The 20700-nt window shown below is 44.4% G+C and overlaps 1 protein-coding gene across 3 annotated transcripts in view; it reads left to right on the top strand.

Moving 5' to 3' along the window:
• The window catches only part of Ift88 (intraflagellar transport 88), a 309460-nt gene that overhangs the window by 76818 nt on the left and 211942 nt on the right, over positions 1-20700 (top strand). The window contains exons 25-26 of one of the 3 annotated variants that reach the window (XM_051195609.1): positions 16024-16134; positions 16344-16481. In XM_051195609.1, coding sequence (XP_051051566.1) covers positions 16024-16134; positions 16344-16465 — 233 coding nt within the window. In that variant the 3' untranslated portion in view covers positions 16466-16481. Of the gene's footprint in view, positions 1-16023; positions 16135-16343; positions 16997-20700 lie in introns of those variants that run through there. The other 2 variants (XM_051195610.1, XM_051195611.1) reach the window with 2 other exon arrangements.

Raw genomic sequence — 20700 nt, 5'->3', positions numbered from 1 at the left:
CAACATACTTCTGCTTGTGAGCCAGCCATAAATACTTTACATGCTTTTGAAGTTCTTGACATTTTTTCAATTCCTTGATTTGGGCTCCTTGTGACATCATTTGTTAATAAAGGATTATAGTGCATTTTCTATTCTTTTGTCTCAGCTTCTGTCAGGCAGTGGTAGTGACAGTGGAAATGTGATCACTTTTTAAAAGCTAATTTTAAAAACATAAATGTTAAATTAAAATTAAGATTTGATTTTCTGGGACCAGGCAGTGGTGGCTCATAGCTTTAATCCCATCACTTGGGAGGCAGAGGCAGGCAGATCTCTGTGAGTTCGGGACCAGCCTGGTCTACAAGAGCTAGTTCCAAGACAGGTTCCAAAGCTACACAGAGAAACCCTGTCTAGAAAAACAAAACAAACAAAAAGTTTTTATTTTCCTACATCATTTCATTTCCACACTCAGCACTGTCCCACACACAATACCCTGGCCTACCTAACAGACCAACAGTGTTGCCTTGTAGAGTTCTAACCCAGGAGTATGGCAGTAACAAGTAGAGATGAACAGGACGTGGTACCCGTAGGCGTGGCAGCTGACATCGAGTTAGAAAGACACAGGCTTCGATGCCACTGCCAGGGCTGCTTGGGTAGAAAAGCACATGGGTTTTCTGATTTTCTTGTGGATAGAAAACTTCAGTTGAAACGAAGATTCTACCATGAATTCAGAGCTCTGTGTTTGCTAACTGTGTTTAGGCAGTTGTAGTTTCTGGTGGCATACAGTTCTAGCCAGACAACTTGGTTCCACGAGAGCCAAGCCACCTGGCAAACCTCCACCTCCTGGCTTATTTCTCCTTAGGCCACAGGAGCCATGACACAGTTTGAGAAGTGGCAGGAGCATCAAAGACAGTTTGCTGTGTGGAAGAACAATGGTCCTCCCTCTCACCGTCCCATGGTCTTGATGGACACAGTGTTTTCTTTACTGTCCCTGTCTCCCAGAACCTCCCCAACTCCTACTTCATAGAAGCCACTTGCCCTTCAGTTAGACTGAGCTGAGTCTTGAGTCTGACAGATCTAGGCACCAGTCCGTCATTAGCTGGAGGCAGCTATCAAGATCATGGCCCCTGTCTAGAAGTTGAGCTAAGCAGGATGTGAACTCAGAAATTAGTGTGGAGCATTAACCACATCTCCTGAAAGCCATGTGAAATCATTATGTTCCCAATCCAGTGTCACATATAAATAGTCCCATTAAAGAGAGTAAGACTTGCAATCATGTTTCATATCCAGGAAGTTCATGTATGGCCACCTGGAAACCTGGCCTTCATGGCTTGTGAACTTTTGAACTGTAGGTGAGGGATTAAGGGTCTGTATCAAAAACTGGTATTGGGCAGCAGGCATTGAAAGAAACTCCTGATCCAGGCCAGGTGGTGCCTACCTGTAATCTCAGCCCTGGGAGGAGGAAGAGGATCCGGGGTTCTAGGCCAGCGTGGGCTACAAACCAAGACCGTATTATCCCTGCCTTCCCTTAAAAAAAAAAAAAAAAAAAAAAAAAAAAAAAGACACTTAGAAGGTTCCCCAAACCAAACTGATAGTACTTGATCATAGAAAAGGGGAGACATGTGGCGCGGGCTCTTTTAAAATTGAGTACCCTTTCATAGTTGGCCTTTAGGAAAGTAGACAAACTTGGTGACCACCTTAAAGCCAGCACTTGGGAGGCTGACACGAAAGGATCACCACCACAAATCTGGAGGCAGCCTGAGCTAAATAGTGGGTTCCAGGTCTGCCTGGGCTACAGAATGAGACCCTATTTAAGAAAGAAAGAAAGGAAATTCTAGAGCACTGAGACTAACTTGTTCCTGATGCTAACCGCCCTACACTAGGTTTTCAGAAGTGCTTGTTCGTTTGGAAGCCTGAGCCTCCTGGCTTTCCACCCTGAAAGCCTGTCTTAGAGACCCTGGGTCTGTGAAGGATTCTGCAGCCAGGGGAAGTGCTGGGGAGGTGGTCTGGAAAGTCTGCCCAGGGCTCTCAGCAGTCTACAGGAAGACGCCAAGCCCTGCAGTGGCCCTTCCAAACTGGCCTTAAACTCCTCGGCAGTCAGGGCTGAGAGGGATGCCTGTGTCGGGGGAGCTGCCCAGCCCCTGCCTGCCACTGCTCCACTGCCAGTTTTAATCAAGTTTGCTTTCTCCCATCCAGTCCATTTCAGGCCAAAACAAATACTGCCAGCATACAAGTGAGCTCTATGCTCACAAAAGCTGTTCCAAGGAGAAACTTGGCCCTGGTGGCACTTTGCAAGCAGGGCCTCATGTCGCTTGGTTTGCTTGGCACCGGTTTAAAGGGCCACCCAGGACCTTCTCTGGGTGCTGCGGCCTCTCCAAGCATGGGCCTTTTTGTTCCTTATTTTCTGACACCTCAGGCATGGCAGTCCTGATGTCCTCACCTCATCCTGCTGTCAGATGTGAGCACCTCTGTGAGCATCCACCCTGCAGTCAGAAGAAACAGGCTGTGGCTGCCTTCTTCTGTCTTGACTTGGGAGCCCCTCACCCCTGCCTCAGGACACCCTCAAGCCCACTGTGGCAACATGCCTGCCCTCAGGTACTCTAGGGTTCCTGGAGAGAATGAATCCCTTCTCCACACCTCCATGGTGACCCAGTCTTTAGCATGGCAGTACTCAACCTCCACACATCCAAGGATCAGATGGGGAAGAAAGGCTTTCAATAGGGACCCACATAAAGCCTCCCTTAAACAAGTACAGTATTTTTAAAGAAACAAATGCAGCAGCCAGGCCTGGTGTTGAAAACCTTTAGTTCTAGCATTCGGGAGACAGAGGCAGGAGGATCTCTGAGTTTGAGACCAGTCTGGTCTACAGATTGAATTCTGGGATAGTCAGGGCTATGTAGGGAGACACTATCTCAAAAACAAAACAAAACATGTAGGGTACAAGCTTGCTTTGACAGTCTTGTCTAGAAGAACACAACTTGGCTGTGTGTGTCAGGATTACTGATTGTATAGCGTAAGTCTGCAGGGTTCGCCTCCAACAGCTCTGGTTTGTTGTTCGGGGTTTGTGTTTACAGCTCAGACTAGATCACCTTCCCCAGCGTGTGCCAGCAGGTTCATCCAGCCTTAGGTCTCACCTTGTCCCTGTCACTACAAGGTGTCACCTTGAGAAGCCTCTTCCCACGGTGTAGGAGTTATGTGCACAGCCATGGAGCCATCCTCCACACTGCCTAGGACACATTTATCCTCAAACACATGATACCTATTGCTGTAGGTGTTTTGGGGACACACTTGCTATGGTGGCCCAGATTCACCTTGAAACTCCCAGCCATGCTCCTGCTTCAGCTTCCCAAGTACTGAGGCCACAGGCATGCCCAGGATTTTCAGAACTTTATTTTTACAGAATTAACTAAAATTAAGTGACCTTAAATATGTTTAAATTACTTGAGGTTAAAAAAAAAATATGCTGCTTTTTACTAGCAGAGTTTGGGGGTCAGGGTTTAGCAGTATTGATAGTCATGCAAAGAAACAAAAAAAATAAATCAAGAATGTCAGCATCCAAAATCAGAACCACATCTTCTACAGTTTCAGAGTGTCCCAGTATTTCTGTCCTCTGTGGTTAAATGTGGATAAACGGAGGAAGAGGGTAACCCTGTTCTCACCTAGTTAATGTGCAGGCTCCATGGAAGAGGCCAGGCAGGGCCTGTCTGCAAATGTCTGCTTCTCATGTGAACCTGTCTTCGAGTCACTTCACTGCCCTACCATGCTCTTGTGGATTCATTCAAGTACCGTGTTAAGGTTTTGTTTTAAATTGCGCTTTTTCATTTGCTCTGTATAATTTTAGTGGCTTGCTGTGTTTTTTCATGTGATTTTGACGATGTCCTGGATGCAGACTCCTCTAGTGGAAATATATCTGTTTTAATTTCATAGTGACTTTATAAAGAAAAGAATGCACTATGGCTCAGTGAACAGAAATTCGCTTTTCAGTCAACTTTCTGAAGGACATTTTAGTTTTGTAAAAGTCCAAATTTGATGCGGAGATTATAGTCCCAAAGCAGGCAGTTTTTTGTTGTTTTTGTTTTTGTTTAGAAAATACCTTTCAATAATTTTTCTGGGTTTTCATGGTATTGGAAGCAGAGAGTGAAAAGGTCACACTCATATGCCTCCAGGAATAGAGGCCCCTTCCCCCCCCCCAGATTGTGCCTCTGAGTACTTGCCAAGGAGGTACTACACCAGAGTCACATGGAGGGAGGGAGTGGGCCACTCTTGTGGAGAAGCAAGCCCTGAGGGCCAGATGGGGGACCATCATGTCTTTTGAGTATTATTCCTGCCAATTGCAGCTTGAGCAGCCCTTCGCTCCAGAGATCAAGTTGATGGTGTTGCTGGACACCCTGGTTTCTGACCACTTTGCAGCACATGTGCCTTCTTAGGGACACAGCATATAGGGACACACCATACCAAAATCCCTCAGTGTTAGGGTCCAGAACTTTGCACACATTAGTACCACTGTTAAGGAGCCTTGCAGGGTATTCCAATTTGGCTTAGTGATTCTGTAAGCCAAGCCATGCCATGCATGGACAATCTAGGATTACAGACCACATGTTAGTGATATGATTCCATCCTGCCAGTGAGTGTGAAAGCAACCATACACTTATACAAATGAATGGGCATCAGACTAAATTATTAGACAAGGATTTGAAGACCATAATATTCAAATGTTCTAATATATTCTTCTTTGCTTTTCTCCAACCACTGAAAAATGGGTAACTTTTCCTTAGCTTGCTGTATGTATGAAAAGACTCAGGTCTGTAGCGTGTCAGACCCAGCCTGTGCAGGCTAAGCTTTCTGTGATGGTAGTGTCTGGTGGTATTGTCCTGTGATCCAAGTGCTGGTTTTCAGTGATCTGAGCAAATATACTTCTTGAGCTGTGAGATTCTGTGCCCGTGCCCTTATCCTAAAGCTTTATTAGCTATTTACACCTCTGCTACCTCCAGAAACATCTCCCTTAACAGCTTAGTGGTTTTGTGATACACTTCCGTGTTTTCAGGAGATCGTATGCCTTTCTTCTGGCCCTTAGCTTGGGCTGAGTTTAAGATCACTATGGCCAGGTGGAGGTGGCACACACCTTTAATCCCAGCACTCAGGAGGCAGAGGCAGGCAGAGCTCTGTGAGTTTGAGGACAACCTGGTCTACAGAGATAGTTCCAGGACAGCCTCCAAAGCCTGCCTCGAAAAACAAACAAACAAAGATCACTATGGCTAGTTCCCAGTCACTGCACTCACTTGGTGTCCGTGAACTCCTTTGTCAAACCATATTGTAAGTGAGCCTGAGCAAGTTATAAAGCTGTTTGTCATGGCATGAGAGAACAGGAGCCACCCCTCCTGCATGGAGGTGCCAAGAGGAAGGAGTTTACACAGGGAAAGCTTTTAAAATAGTGCGTGACGTGGGCATCCACTGGGTGAGGCCCACTGTGGTGCTCTGACTTCACCCAGCACAGCTGGAGATGGCTCTGTCCGCCCCAGGACTACAGCCATGTTCTTTTCTATTGTTTCTGTATTGTGTGTGCTTATGGAGGATGGAAGGGCACGCTGGGTCATGAATGTGTGGAGGTCAGAAGACAACTTTGCAGAGCCGGTTCTGTCCTTATACTTTTCTGTGGGTTCTGGGGATCGAACTCAGACTCGTGTTTTAACTTGCTGAGCCACTGTGCTGGTTCCACGTCACGTTCTTGTGCTGCTGAGTTTGTTTCCTGACACTGAAGGAACATGTACAGGTATGTGGAAGTACTTGTAAAGGAATCCATTTCTGGTTTACTAAAGAGATAACTTTTAACAGAAATGCTAGACTCGGGGAACTAAATACTCCAGTAATGACATGAGTGCAAACGTTTATGAAATCCACTTTGGAATGTCAGAAGCAAATTACTAAATCACAGACAAGCCAATATAAAATGTTACAGAGGGGATGTCTTAGTTCTTTTCCTTGCTGCTGTGATAAAACACCCCAGCTAAAGCAACTTAAGGGAGAAAGGGCTTATTCCCGTTCACAGTCCCAAGTCAGAGCTCTTCATTGCAGGGGAAGTCACAGGCAGCTGGTTACATTGTACCCAGAGTCAGGAAGCGGAGAATAAGGGACAAATGGATGCTGTGTGCAGCCTGCTTTCTCTACAGTCTAGAATCCCCTGTGGGGAATGGCCCTACCCTGCAGTAGGGTGTATCTTCTGTGTCAGTGAACTCATTCTCAGAGGCTACCCTTAATCCAGACAGTTCCTCACAGGGTACTGAGACTCACCTCCCAGATGTCAAGTTAACGGTTATGGCTAGTGAGGCAGGCAACACTCAATTCCCAGAATCCAGGTAAAGGTCAGAGAGTACTGACTCCACAGTTGTTTCTGACCTCCGTACATGTGCTATGGCATGTCTGCCCATATACACAACAGCATTGTTTTAACTGACAGATAGATACACACACGCACACGCACACGCACACACACACACAAATATCTGTAAGTAGACATACACATCTGTATGTGTATTTTATTTTTAATCTCACTTATTTATTGGGAGGGGTGGCATACATGCATGGACATGCCTGTACTTGTGGAAGTCAACCCTCTCCTTCCACAACATATGCCCCAGGGATCAAACTCAGGTTCTCAGGCTTGGAGGCAAGCATCTCTACTTGCTGAACCATCTTGCCAGCCTCCCATGTAAATTTTATGTGTATCTCTTGTGTGTATATGCATACACATAAACTTTTTAAGACAGGGTTTCTCTGTGTAGCCTTGGCTGCCTTGGAACTTGGTCTGTAGACCGGGATGGCCTAAAACTCACAGAGATCCCTCTGCCTCTGTCTCCTAAGTGCTAGGAGTAAGGGCATCCTCTACCACTGCCCAGCAACACACAAACGTATCAGTTTTTTCCTTATTTCCCTTCTGATCTTCCTAGCTTTATTTTTCTTTCTGTTTTGAAATAGGCCTTGCTGAGCCATGTGTGGTGGTACATGTCTTCAGTCCCAGCACTCAGGAGGCACAGGCAGACAGACTCAAGGCCATCCTGGTCTACAGAGCTAATTCCAGGACTATTCAGAGAAACCCTTTTTAAAGAAAGGGAGAGGAGAATAGAGGGAGGGAGGGAGGGAGGGAGGGGAGAAAAAGAAGGAAGAAAGGAGAGAGAGAAGAGATTGCTATGTAATCCAAAATGGCCTTCAGCTTTCAATCCTCCTGCCTGAGCCTCCAAAGTGCTGGGGTCTCTGGTGTGTACCATGTCCCAGTGTACATCTCTACCAACAAATAAGTATATATCAAGTTCCTAACTATAGCAGGTACTCAGTAAATACCACTGTCCTGCCTTTCCCTCCCAGAGCCCCTTCACATGTCAGATACTTAAGCATTTAAAATTCAAAATATGATTTAAAAATGTATTAAGTGCCCGAGAGGTATGCCACACGCCTTTAATCCCAGCACTGGGCAGACAACGACAGGTGGATCTCTGAGTTCAAGGCCAGCCTGGTCTACAGAGTTCCAAGACAAGCTTCAAAGCTACACAAAGGAACCCTGCCTCAAAAACAAAATATTAAGTCATTGTTTCTTTTGCTTATGTCTTTATTGAATCCTGCATAGGCTCCTACTCCTCTCATAACTGGTGCAAGTGACTGTAGCTGGCAGGGCCAGTGTCAGCCCTGTGTCAGCTCACTGTGCATACTATGTTTAGATCAACAAAGGAGAGAGGGTGGGAACCATAGCCATTGCTGTGCCAAGATGAGTGTCCGTCTGCTTCAGCATTTCTAGATACCAACAATTCCTCACACTGCGAGACTGTCTTTTCAATTACTTTTATAGCAGTATCATTTAGGGGTGGAAGAAAGACCAAAAATAACTTTTAAATGTCTAGTGAATCAGGAAATCAGAGTTATAGCTTACAAAGGAGAATCCTTGGAGAACAGATTTTGAAGGATCATAGCACTGTGTTCATGATATATTCGGATGAATGGCAGACTTTTTTTTTTTTTTTTTTTTTTACAAAAGCTTTGTTTTAGGAAGCACTTTCTTTCCCAAACAAGAAGCTGATAGGTGACATTTGAAAAGCTTCTTAGCTTAAGAGAAAGGCAGGATTGAAGAATTGGGTATGGATTGATCAGTTGGTCCTTGATAACTAAAGGGCCAATGTAGCCCTGGTAGAGCAGTTTCAGGTCAGTCAGAGGCGGTAATCACATCCAGTGATCTAAGAAGTGAGCGGGTTGCAGGGAGCGAAGATGCACTATCCTCTAACATGTGCAGCCACACTGGACATGAAAGACATGCCAGCTAACTCATAAAATTAACATTGCCTCTAAAAAAAAATCCCCAAGAGGGTCAGGCTGCAGTGAGATGGGCAAGAGCTTCATTTTCCTTGGTTTTGTTTCTGAGTTTGAGTGGATTTATTTTTGTTTGCTTTCTTGAGACAGCATCGCCCTGTGTACCACACCCTGCCTATCATGGAACTTGCTATGTAGCCCAAACTAGGTCTAAGTCCAGGCTCTGCCTCATCAGCACTGGGATTACAGGTCTATGACACTGAGCACTTCAGGATGTGTGAAATCTTCATGAACTGAATGGGCTGCTGTCTAAAGTGCTCCACCATGCTGGGGACAGCCAGGAATGTTCACCAAGACCTCTAAAAGGCCTTTGCCCTCGAGGCTGGAGAAATGGCTCAGTTAAGAGCAATGGCTGCTCTCTTAGAGGACCCAGGTTCAATTCCCAGTACCCACATGACAGCTCACAACCATTTATAACCCCAGTTCCAGAGGATCCAGTGCCGTGTTGTGATCTCTCTGTAGGTACCAGGCATATATAGGTGGTGCACAGATGTATATGCAGGCAAAACACCCCCACACACAAAATAACAACTCAAATGTCTATGTCCTTAATATAACTGATTTTTCAAAGATAATCAGGACCAGACAGTGGTGGCACATGCCTTTAATCCCAGCATGTGAGAGGCAGAGGCAGGTGGATCTCTGTGAGTTCAAGGCCAGCCTGGTCTACAAAGCGAGTTCTAGGACAGCCAGAGCTATTACACAAAGAAACTCTGTCTCGAAGAAAACCAAACAAACAAAAAATTGTGATTTCTACCCTTTACCACCATCTGTCTTCAAGTCAGTGACAAATGGTTTCTTTTCCCTGTTTGTTTATCTTCCCCATCGCCATGGGTGAAATACTGCTGCTCTAAAAATAGAAGTAGAATTCCAGTTTTTACTAAATTTGGGGGGTCTTATTTCTTAAAAGATAATCAGGGCTGGAGAGATAATAGCTCAGTCTGTAAAGTACCCACCATGCAAGCCCAGGAGTTCCAGATCCCCAGAACCCACATAAAGAGCTGTGTGTGGTGGCATCTGCTTGTGATCTCAGTGCTAGGGAGTTAGAGACATGAGGGTCCCTCTCTGCAGCTTGGCTAGTGAGCTAGCTGTTTTAACCAGTGACTACCAGGGCAATAAGAGACTGTTTATAAAAAACAAAGTCCAAAGCACATGATGAAGAATGACATGAGATCATCCTCTGGTTTCCTTAAAAACGTGCACCTGTCTCCATGTATATCTCTACAGAGGAGAAAGAGAGAGAGAGAGACCCAGATGCAGACAGAGTTACATACACATACATATTTAGCACATTATTTGTGATAGAAAACACTAAAGATAAATGAGTGTAACTAGACATAGCCCCAAATGTAATTCTGCTCTCCTTGGCCTCTGGCAGTTACTACAGCCCCTACTACCTACCCTGGACAGGATCTGCTTCAGGCTTCCTAGATATATTTAAGAGAGAGAATCTTGCCTTAGGAGCCCTAAGACTTGGGTGCCTTAACATAACAACTTCCAAGGGTTCGACAGAGCAGTAATAATGTTCATTAGAAAGTGCCCAGAAATCAATAAAATGAGAAAAATGCAAGGAATGTTATTGGTTGTTTAAAATGTTTTATGGATGTGACTTCATGGAAATATTTAAGGTAAAAGGCACCTTCAGGCAATCAGGTGCCCAGAATAAGTGCTGTGTCCTTTCCTCTTGTGCTTGGTGCCTCAGAGTCCTTAATACTCATGACAACCCAGACCATCACTGGTGCTGAAAGCAAGGATATCCGTGCCTTGTTTATTTTCCATGACTTATGGACTCAATTCAAATGGTTGGTTGCATTTGAATCTGATTTTAAAACCTCAACCTTGTTGAGTAACACACACCTTTAATCCCAGGACTCAGGAGGCAGAGGCAGGCAATCTCTGTGAGTTCAAATCCAGTATGGTCTACAGAGTGGGTTCCAGGACAACCAGGGCTACACAGAGAAATCCTGTCTCAGAACATACAAACACACAGTCTTATTCTAACCACTTAGAAAATTAACAAAAACGAATTGCATTGCATTTTATATTCTTTTCACCATTTTTTTCCTGCCTTGAGTTTACCAATCACAGTAAATACTTTTCACTCTATGTTATCAGTGGGCAGGGACAAGGCCAGGTGTTTCCAGGTTCTTGGACTCCTACATAAGAATGAAATTAAAGCCCATGTAGATTACAGAATAGCAAGAAAACTATCAAAGCAAAGAACTAGAACAATTGAGATAGACACTGTAAAGAGTAACAGCAGGCCACCCAACTGAGCGTGCTCAAGGGCTCCAATTACTGTTTTTGGACTTCCTTTTCCAGAGTTTAACTGTAGGGGGAGTTTGGTTAGTATGGGTGTAATTTAGGTGGTTCTCTTTTGACTGGCAGGTTTAGATTGCATAAGCCCTTGCTCACTGTGCATGTCCTTCCCATAATGCATCTGATCTTAATCATACGTATGCCCAAATTATGCACAGGCATAAGATGATAAGTAGAGAATTCTCTTTAAAAGTTCACTTTGAGGACACAGTTTGCCTACTTGCACATGTACCCAAACCCAGTCTAGGGCGGATTGGCCCATTGCCTGTAGTTCACAGATGGTACTCTAGGATGTATTCAGTTGAAACCAAGAAGTATCAAAGGGTTGCTCAGGAGAGCAATTTATTCTTATTTAAAGCAAGTATATATACAGCTCTGTGCAGGTTGGGTTCTAGGTTGCTAACAGGTTGCTAAGTACACTGTTCAGAGATGGGTATGTAATGGCCCAAGTTATTCTGTATGATTACTTGCCTCATTGGGATCATGCTCTTTCTAAATAAGCAAAGACTGCCTTTCTTGGGAATCTTATTTATTTTTATTTGAAGAAAACATGTGGTAGAAGTGTATATAGTTAGGCCCCCTAACCTTACTTAGTTTAACGAGTAGTCCTTATACTGAAAAGATCACTTTGTCATGGGTGCTGGAGAGATGGTTCAGGGGTTAAAAGCACTTGCTCTTGCAGAGGACCTAGGTTCAATTCCCAGCACCCACATGTTCACACCAGATGTAACTCCAGTTTCAAGAGATCAGGCATCAGGCATTCATGAAGTGCACATATATATACACATAGGCAGAAAACTCGTATGCATAAAAATTAAATAAAACTTAAAAAATGTCTTTAAGGACCACTTTGTCACAAGGAAAAAGGGTGCATATATAAAAACAATAACACTAAAATGTTACAACTAGTCACCAGAACAGGATAGAGTCAGTATCAAGAACTGCTGTGAGCTTCTGTGAGTATGCCAAGACAGTATTCTTGCTGGTAAGGGCCAGGTAGCCAGCGCTGTTCCAGAATTGGAGCCAGGAGGAAATTAAGGCAGAGAAAGAGCATGCATGTTTAGTTTGTCCAAATGTTCAGCTACTGTTCCTAGGACAGCCACATTTTGTAGAGTCCACCAGATTATCTAGCTGGAACTGCAGAAGGTGGGGACATGCATATAAAGAAGGTCCACATGCCACGCTGTATACCTTCTCTCAACCAGACAGCTATTATTCTGAGATGTGTGGATCAGGGGACACTCAGGAAGCCTGCACATCTGCACCATGTCAGAAACATAGATGGACACACATGCATCTTTCCACAATGTCAGAATTGAATGAGAAATTCACATCTGTTATGCTGGCTGGCTGCAATTTGCTGAGTAGTTCTACATTCCCTTGGTAGCTGGCTGGGGCAAACATACATTTTGTTTTGTTTTATTTTTTAATCCCTGTCCTAACTTACTAACAGCAAGTCTCAGATCACAGTTGCATATCACACAGTAAGCATGTCTACATGTATGTATATGTAGATTATAGGATGACTACAGAAGAGTTAAGGAGGCTACAACAGAGTTCAAGGAGGCTTTCCCAGAGGCAGAAGGCTGATGGAGATAGTCTGTGGAGAAAGGTGGGGTAGATAAAGAACCCTGTTGGAGAAGCTTCCTGAAACTCCTGATCTGCAGAAACAAGATGAAGGTCAGGTCACTGCAGAAGGGCACATGCAACAAGGTCAGGTCACTGCAGAAGGACACATGCATCACAGTCAGGTCACTGCAGAAGGGCACATGCAGCAAGGTCAGGTCACTGCAGAAGGACACATGCATCACAGTCAGGTCACTGCAGAAGGGCACATGCACAACCATGGGGGCCGTGGAGGCAAGGTGCAGGACTGACAGGTACAACCAGACAGGGGCACAGGTTCTCTGCCTGTTGGTCCCATGCATAAACCAGGTGGTCACATGACAGGGTGGTGAGGCTGCAGTCAGGTATGAGGTAAGAGTGTTGCACCCATCTTCAGTCTGGAGGGCCTGTGAAGTTCTTGGTTTGTATGACAGATCTACTATGCACATATCTCAGGATACTTGATAACTTTGCAGAGTAGCACCTTTTACCTTAGGAGGAACTTACCGATTTATCAGTCTGTGCTTTGCGGATCATCCTGCCCTTCATCTGTACTTAGAATGGAGTCACCCAGGGCAAGGAACAGCGGAACAACCAGTTTCACAAACTGTGAGGTAACACAAGGCATAGTACAGACTTCTGCCTCTCCCGCCATGGCCACGGAAAGGAAGAGCTGCTCCCCATATTTTTATTTCCTGAACTTATGAGGATATAGTGACAAAAATGATTTAATTTTATTTTGTGTGTATGCACGTGTATACACCTCTGTGTGTGCACATACATAGAGACCAGAGCTCAAGTTTAGGCATTGTCTTCAGAAGCTATCCATCTTGTTTTCTGAGACATGATCTTTCATTGGCCTGGACTCTGCCAACTAGACTAGGCCGGCCAATGAGCTCCAGGGATCCTTCCGTCCCCACCTCTCCACCGCTGGGGCTACTGCCTGGGCCTGCCTAACTCCCAGCTTTTTTTTTTTTCTTTAGACACAAGGTTTCTCTGTGTAGCCCTGGCTGTCCTATAACTTGCTCTGTAGACCAGGCTGGCTTTGAACTCAGATCCGTCTGCCACAACCCCCCACCCCAGTGCTGGGACTAAAGACCCTTTACAGCACACCTGGCTTTTTAAATGTGGATTCTAGGGAATGGTCAGTCCTCATGATTACACAACAAGGACATTACCAACTGAGCCATCTCCTCTGCTTTCATTTTATTATTTAAGCAAAAAATCCACCCAGACTCATTCATGCTTATTAACCTATTTGTGCCCAATGGTGTTCATAGCATACCCTTCAGTCTGCATATGGGCCAAGCATGGTGATCTTCTGCCCATAGCTCAAGCTACTTGGGAGGCTGAAGCAGGGGGCAAATTTGACCTCATAGAAGTGTAAGACCACTCTAAGAATACAGTGAGACTTACATCATTTTGCTTTTCAATTTTTTCCTTTTTATTTGTTTATTTACTTACTTTTTATTTCAGACAGTATCTCACTATGTAGCTCCGTATAGCCTAGACCTCACACAGATCTACCTGCCTTTGCCTATGGAGTGCTAGCAGTGAGTACCAACCACATCAGCCACATTTTTCAAATGGACAAGTAAAGTTTATCAAAGGATATCAAGAATTTGGTTGCTTGGTTAGTAATTTTTTGTTTTTGAGACAAGATCTCATATGTCCCAAGCTGGCCCTGAACTCATTATGTAGCTGAGTATGACGTCCAACTCCTAGCTGGAACTGTAGGCTTGTGCCACCACACCTAGTCAGGTTTCATTTCCTTAACAGTTTCATTTTCACAGGCTTTGAATCTTCTAGGACTAGGAATTACACTTCAGGATGCTAGGAGAGTGTAAGGGCCTAAAGCAATCTCAGGGTTCTGTTGCTAACTTGTGTGTGTGTGTGTGTGTGTGTGTGTGTGTGTGTGTGTGTAAAATGAAAACACCACCAGTGACAGCTCATCAGGTGATGGTGCTTGCCACACAGCCTGGCAACAGTTTGATCCCTGGAACCCTCGTAAAGGCAGGAGGAGGGGACCAACACCAGACAGTTGTTCTCAGACCTCCACATATGAACCCCACAAGACCCCACCACACAAACACATCGTGCACAAATCAACAGTAATAAAAACAGTAGTCTCTAATTAAAAAGCACTGGTCCGGGTGTGGTGTTGCCCACCTTTGATCCCAGCACTCTCCTGGAGGCAGGAAGACCTCTATAAGTTCAAGGACAGCCTTGATGAAAAATGAGTTCAGGCCAGTCAGGGCCGTACTGTGAATCCCTTTCTGAAAACAACAAAATAAAACTACATAGAGCAAGCCAAATGTGGTGGTACATATCTTTAATCCCAGCTCAGGAGGCAGAGGCAGGAAGATCCTAGTTTGAAGCCAGCCTGGCCTACAGAGCATTCCAGGGCAGCCAAGGAAAAACCCTGTCTTGAAAAAAAAAAAAAAAAAAATGAAAGAAAAGTAAAAAGAAAAAAACAGATATTTCCTACCACTCTCTACCACTCTTAGTATACAGCCTCTCAAAATCCCCCCCCCCCTCAGAGACAGGGTTTCTCTGTGTATCCCTGGCTGTCCTGGAACTCACTCTATAGATCAGGCAAGCCTCAAACTTAGAGATCTGCTTGCCTCTGACTCCTGAGTACTGGGATTACAGGTGTATGTCACCACCACCACCACCCCAATGTCTCTGAAAATCTTGAGTGACATAAATTGTATTTTCCCCCAAATAGGTGCTATCTTTTGCGGCCATATTCTTTACAAGTTTTGCCTGATAGTGATTAAAATCTTTCTCACTACCCAGAGGAAATCTCTCATCTTCAAATGTTTGAAGACAGTGTTTGTATGGTACAGGTTTTCTTGCCCAGCCTAGGCAGCCTGCAGTTCAGTTTCCAGACCCAGGATAGTGGTATGCACACATAATCCCAGCACTTGGGAAGTGAGGACAGGAAGATAAGAAATTGAAGGTGAATCTCTCAGCTACTAAATGAGTTCAAGGACAGCCTGAGCCCAGGGTAGATGAGACCCTGTCTCAAAAACAAAAAAGTGAACAACCTAGTGCTGTGACTTCGGGGCACCTGGCCAGCATTGAGATGCTCTGGTTTTGCACCATCCTTCAGATGCTCTTTCTTCCCAGTTGTAATATTCAGAGCAATTGCTCAGCTTCTTACAACTTCTCTGAAATTGCAACCTAGGGCCAGCACTTGTCACCAAGACTGTTGACCTGACTTAAATCCCCAAGGTCCACATAGTAGGAGAGAACCTACTTACACAAGATATCTTCTGACATTTTATATATATATATATATATATATATATATATATATATATGCCTGGCAAGTGTACACAGACACATACATACACACACACAAATAAATAAAATTGAGGGCCAGGTGGTGGTGGCACATATCTTTAATCCCAGCACTCAGGAAGCAGAGGCAGGCGGATCGCTGAGTTTGAGGCCAGCCTGGTCTACATCTCAAGTTCCAGGACAGGCTCCAAAGCTACATAAAAATCCTGTTTTGAAAAACCAAATAAATAAATAAATTGAAAGCTGTAAGTAAGCATACATTTGCAGGTTGCAGATGCTCAAGAGGTATATTATATATATTCAGATTTCCAGCAAGAGATTTCTTTCAAACATGAATTCCATTCTCCAGAAGTCAGCTTCTGGGGACTTCATATTTCTTGGCAAACACATATGATTTGAGATGTGCAATGTGATGTCATGATTCCTTGGCATATTAAACAAATGAATTTTTATTTTTGTTTTCAGATAGTGGCCAGAACAATAGTGCCAGTAGTAAAAGTGAACGACTGAGTGCCAAGCTCAGAGCTTTGCCTGGGACAGATGAACCTTATGAAAGTAGCAGTAACAAAGAAATAGGCAAGTGTTTGTCCCCCCGCCCAGCTCCGCGGCACAGCTGGTCTAAAGAAGACCCAGAGGTGGCGAGTGTGTGCTGGGAACTGCTGAGAACTCTGTGCAGACTGGGATCACAGACATGGATGAGCATTTCTGTTCACTCTGAGTCTAAGCTGCTTGCAAGTTTCCTGTTTCTCTGCTGTTCTAATGGCATGATCTCTTTTGAAACCTAGATGCCTCCTATGTGGATCCACTGGGCCCTCAAATAGAAAGACCAAAAACTGCAGCCAAAAAGAGGGTCGATGAGGATGACTTTGCTGACGAAGAGTTAGGAGATGATTTGCTTCCAGAATAATACAAACTCTAATCCTGTGTGTGTGTGTGTGTGTGTGTGTGTGTGTGTGTGTGTGTGTATGGGTGTGGAAGCCAGAAGACAGCCTTGGGTATTGTTCCCCCAGGCACTGTCCATCCATCATCTTTATTGTGACTGGGTCCCTCTCTGGCCTGGAACATGCCGTGTAAGTGATGGATGGCCAGCAACCCCCAGGATCTGCCTCCCTGCACTTCCACTTCCCGGGCCCTGAGATTGTAAGCACATGCCACCACTCCCAGCTTTTTTTAAAAGGGCTCTGGGGTTTGAACTCAGGAGCTCCAGCTTGTAAGGCAAGCACTTTCCCAACTGTACTCTCCCTGGCCCAGTAAGTCATTTACCAAAGAAAAGAAATCGTCTTATAAGATAATGCTCATGTTAAACCTGGGATCAGATGCCCAAATTTTAATTTTGTACACTGTTGAAACTTTAAATACTGTATTCTGTTCTCTGAGCGTGGATTTGTGCTGTCGTTTTTATGAAATAAAAGCCATGAAGCTACTACCTTAGGCCAATGACTTCCTTACCTTTCTAGCAACACTGACCCACAGTGTGAAGTCAGTTTTTTAGAACACCATAGTGTTTGCCCACCCACAAGAAAGTTTGTATATACAGTGTTAAAATTTACCTTCATTACTATCAATAAAGAGCCAGTAGTGAGTTTATTATATTTCATGGCTTAAAAATTACAAAGATGTATGTGTGACTTTTATTCAAGCTACATTGGTTGGAGTTTGGAAGGATTTGCTTAGTCTTTGGGTAGTTTGTCTCACTGTTAAGACAGTTCTCTTGAGAAAACACTGAACTGTAACCTTGCTGTTCAGTGGTTGCCACTGGTGTGTACCCAGTGAAGAGCAGTGAAGAGGTGTCTCAAGACGGGTTGGCCCACTCCTTGCTTAGAGGGTAAGGCTGGACAGGGCAGCTTGTGTTTTTCTTTAGACATATCTGTGAGGGTCTAGACTGCCCAAAGAATTGGCTGCTCCATCTTATTTATCCAGGACAGTTGGTGTTAACTTGTGGCCTCAAGTGATCCTCCTACCTCAGCCTCTTGAGTAGCTAAGACTGCAAGTAAATGCCACCTCACCCAAAAACATTTTAAAACATGAGGGTATCGTGGGGTACCCAACCCCAACTAATACATCCCCAGTGCAACCCCTGCACCCAAGGTTCAGAGAAAGTCACGGAAAAGGGGGATGAGTGTAAGGCCAGAAGACCAGAGCATCTGCTGTGAGAGAGTGTCTTCAGAATATGATGGAGAAGCTGCACACGAGTTCTCAACAATATAGCCACCTGAACAAGATTAGCATAATGGCATCACCAGCTGACATGCCAGTGTGAACAGGGACAATTCCACAGGGTCCCACCCCTAGATGAAAAGATACAGATGGTCAGTGCCTGCTGAGAGGGAGAATCAGTCTCCTCCAGGGATGAAGTTCCCTGCATAGGTGTCCAATCCCAGGAGTGAGCCCTGGCTAGACATGCACATATAAGCAAAACTGAATGAACTCAGTAAGTTATATATGCATCTATGTATATATGTGCATACTACATAAGTGCATATATATATATATATATATATATATATATATATATAACAATAATAAAGGGATCATGAATTTGAGAAGGAAGAACATGGGATGGGAGAGGGGGAGGGTGATATAGATGTAAGACAAGTTCTCAAAACATAAAATATATATGAGGGTATAGATATGTTGAGACAGATAGGGCAGGAAAAGCTCAATCCAACCAAAGGAATAAAGGGGCAGTCAATCTTTTACACACAAAAAAATCTCATATTTATTTGACTGACAATAACTACATATTACACATTACTATCATTATTAGTATATCCTCTTGTGACCTTGTCAAAGTCATTGCAATGAACTACTGGGGAAATGTCCTCAGCTGGAGTACACTGAGCAAACAGGAAGTGACACTTTTAGAAGCCAGAGCACTTGGCTGTCAAAGCAGAGATGAGACGGTAGCTAGTTAATACTTGGGGTCATGAAGGCTCATAACACGCATCACAGAAGCTCCTGCCTGTATGACTTTGAGTGCAAGCAGGTCAGTGTTCATCTGGTGGTGGTGATTGCTCTCATATGTGTCTATGGGGAAAAATGAGACATAAATTAGTGACCGTAGAAAAGGGAGTAGAGGGGCTGGAGAGATGGCTCAGCCGTTAAAGGCTAGGCTCATAACCGACAATATAAGAAAAGGGAATAGAGGCAGAAAACTAATGGGTTATTTGTATTGTGTTGTGTTAGTCAGTTATTGTCTGAATGTGACATGCTCCCCACTAGCTCGAGTGTTTGAATTTCCAGCCCCCAGCTGGTGGTGGTGTTTCCGGAGGTGATGGAATGTTTAGGAGGTGGCACCTTGTGGGGAAAAGTGAGTCACTGATGCACAGGCTGCTTCTATCTCCTGGTTCACTGAGCTCTGAGCAAGCAGCCGCCTGCCACACTCCTGCCACCACGCCTTTCCTGTTATGGATTGTATTCTTTCAAATTGAGCCAAAATGAATCCCTTCAAAAAAAGTTGCTTTCTGTCAGGTATTTTGTGAGTGATGAGAAAAATAACTCAATTAGCTTTTCGCTACTATAACAAAATACCTGAGATAACCAGCCTATAGTGGGGAAAGGTTTATCTTAGCTGGGAGCTTTATTGGTTTTGGTCTCTGATTACTTGGTCCTATTGCAGAAGAAAAGCACACCAAGACTAGAGAGATGGCTTAGCGGTTAAGAGCACTAGCTGTTCCTCCAGAGGAGAGGTCCAGAGTTCAATTCCCAGCAACCATATGGTGGCTCACAGCCATCTATAATGAGATCCAATGTTCTCTTCTGGCCTGTAGACAGAACACTGTATACATACTAAATCAATCTTTTTAAAAAAAAAAAAAAAAAGAATGTGGTAAGAAAGGAATGTGGTAAGAAAGACAAGGATGAGCCAGGAAGCTGGGCTAGACAGGAAAAGTGAGGATTAAAGAGTGGAATGTCAATGAGGAAGGAACTGCATGATTTGAAGACAGATGAAGTCTGAGAAGTACAGAACAGAACACACATGGGTGCTGGAACCAGATACTGGGTTGTGGTCAGATATTCCTGATGATATATGCCCACAGAGTTCAATAGCTGAGATTGGTAATCCAGGAAAGACAAAAAAAAATCAAGTCAGCACTCAGAACCCAGTGCTATCGTGCAGCTGATGGTGCTGGATGAAGCAGCAAAAATGATGCAAGATCCAGGTGCTAGACTCATTCTAGAATAAGAGGAGCTACATGAGGGAGCATCAGAGGAGGGAATATTTGTGCTATGCACCTTACTCAGAACCCAAGGTCAGCTTGGAAGTAGTCAATTACACATTGTCTTTGAAGCTACCGTGCAAATAGTGACTTAGACTCTCCCCCAGCAGTTAGCGGTGTCCATCCTTCTGGCTGAGGATCAGGGTTCAGTTCCCAGCACCCATATTAGGCCACCTACAACCCACTTGTGACAGCAGTTCCGAGAGACATGGCGCTCTCTTCCAGCCTGTGGGCCCCTCAAAGGCTGGCAGCTTTGCTGGACTTTGGATAGCTGAGTCAAGCAGGGAACGAAAGAGAAAACATCAAGCTACGTCAACACGATACACTCGTGGAGACAGATAGTACTGAATGCCAAATACGCTTGATGCTTTTTCTCTTTCGTCCCCTACTTCACTCGGCTATATAGAATGTCTTGCCTACATGTATGTTTGTGCAACATCATGTGTGTACCAGATGTCCTCAGAGGTCAGAAGAGGGTGTCAGTCTCATACAACTGGAGTTACAGATGTTGTGGGCCACCACTGGGGTGCTTAGGAATCCAACACAAGGCCTCTGCTCTTAACTGGATTCACCTTTAACATGTTTTCAATTATCCTGTGTGTGAAATGGTGTGCATGTGGCCGCAGAGGACAGCTTTGTGGAATGGGCTCTCTCTTCCCACCTTGACTTGGGCTCCAGGGACAGAACTTGGCCCACCAGTGTCAAGCATGCTAAGCCCATTTACCCACTGAGCCATCTCCCTTGCCCCAAGATTGGACTAATTATTAACATGTGTCTATGTCTTCACAAAATGCTGGGATCTGGAAAGACATTATTTCAGTCTGCACCTGTTTGTAAGCTTTGCTCCACTACTTAATCATAAATGAATCTTGGGCTCAAATCAGTGTATGTTTTCAGTAACTGGGACCTTCTATAAACTGAA

The sequence above is a fragment of the Phodopus roborovskii genome, unplaced genomic scaffold (assembly GCF_943737965.1).
Source record: "Phodopus roborovskii unplaced genomic scaffold, PHOROB, whole genome shotgun sequence".
Taxonomy (NCBI): Eukaryota; Metazoa; Chordata; class Mammalia; order Rodentia; family Cricetidae; genus Phodopus; species Phodopus roborovskii.
Note: the sequence above shows the minus strand (reverse complement) of the source record. Positions and strands in the feature narration are given on the sequence as shown.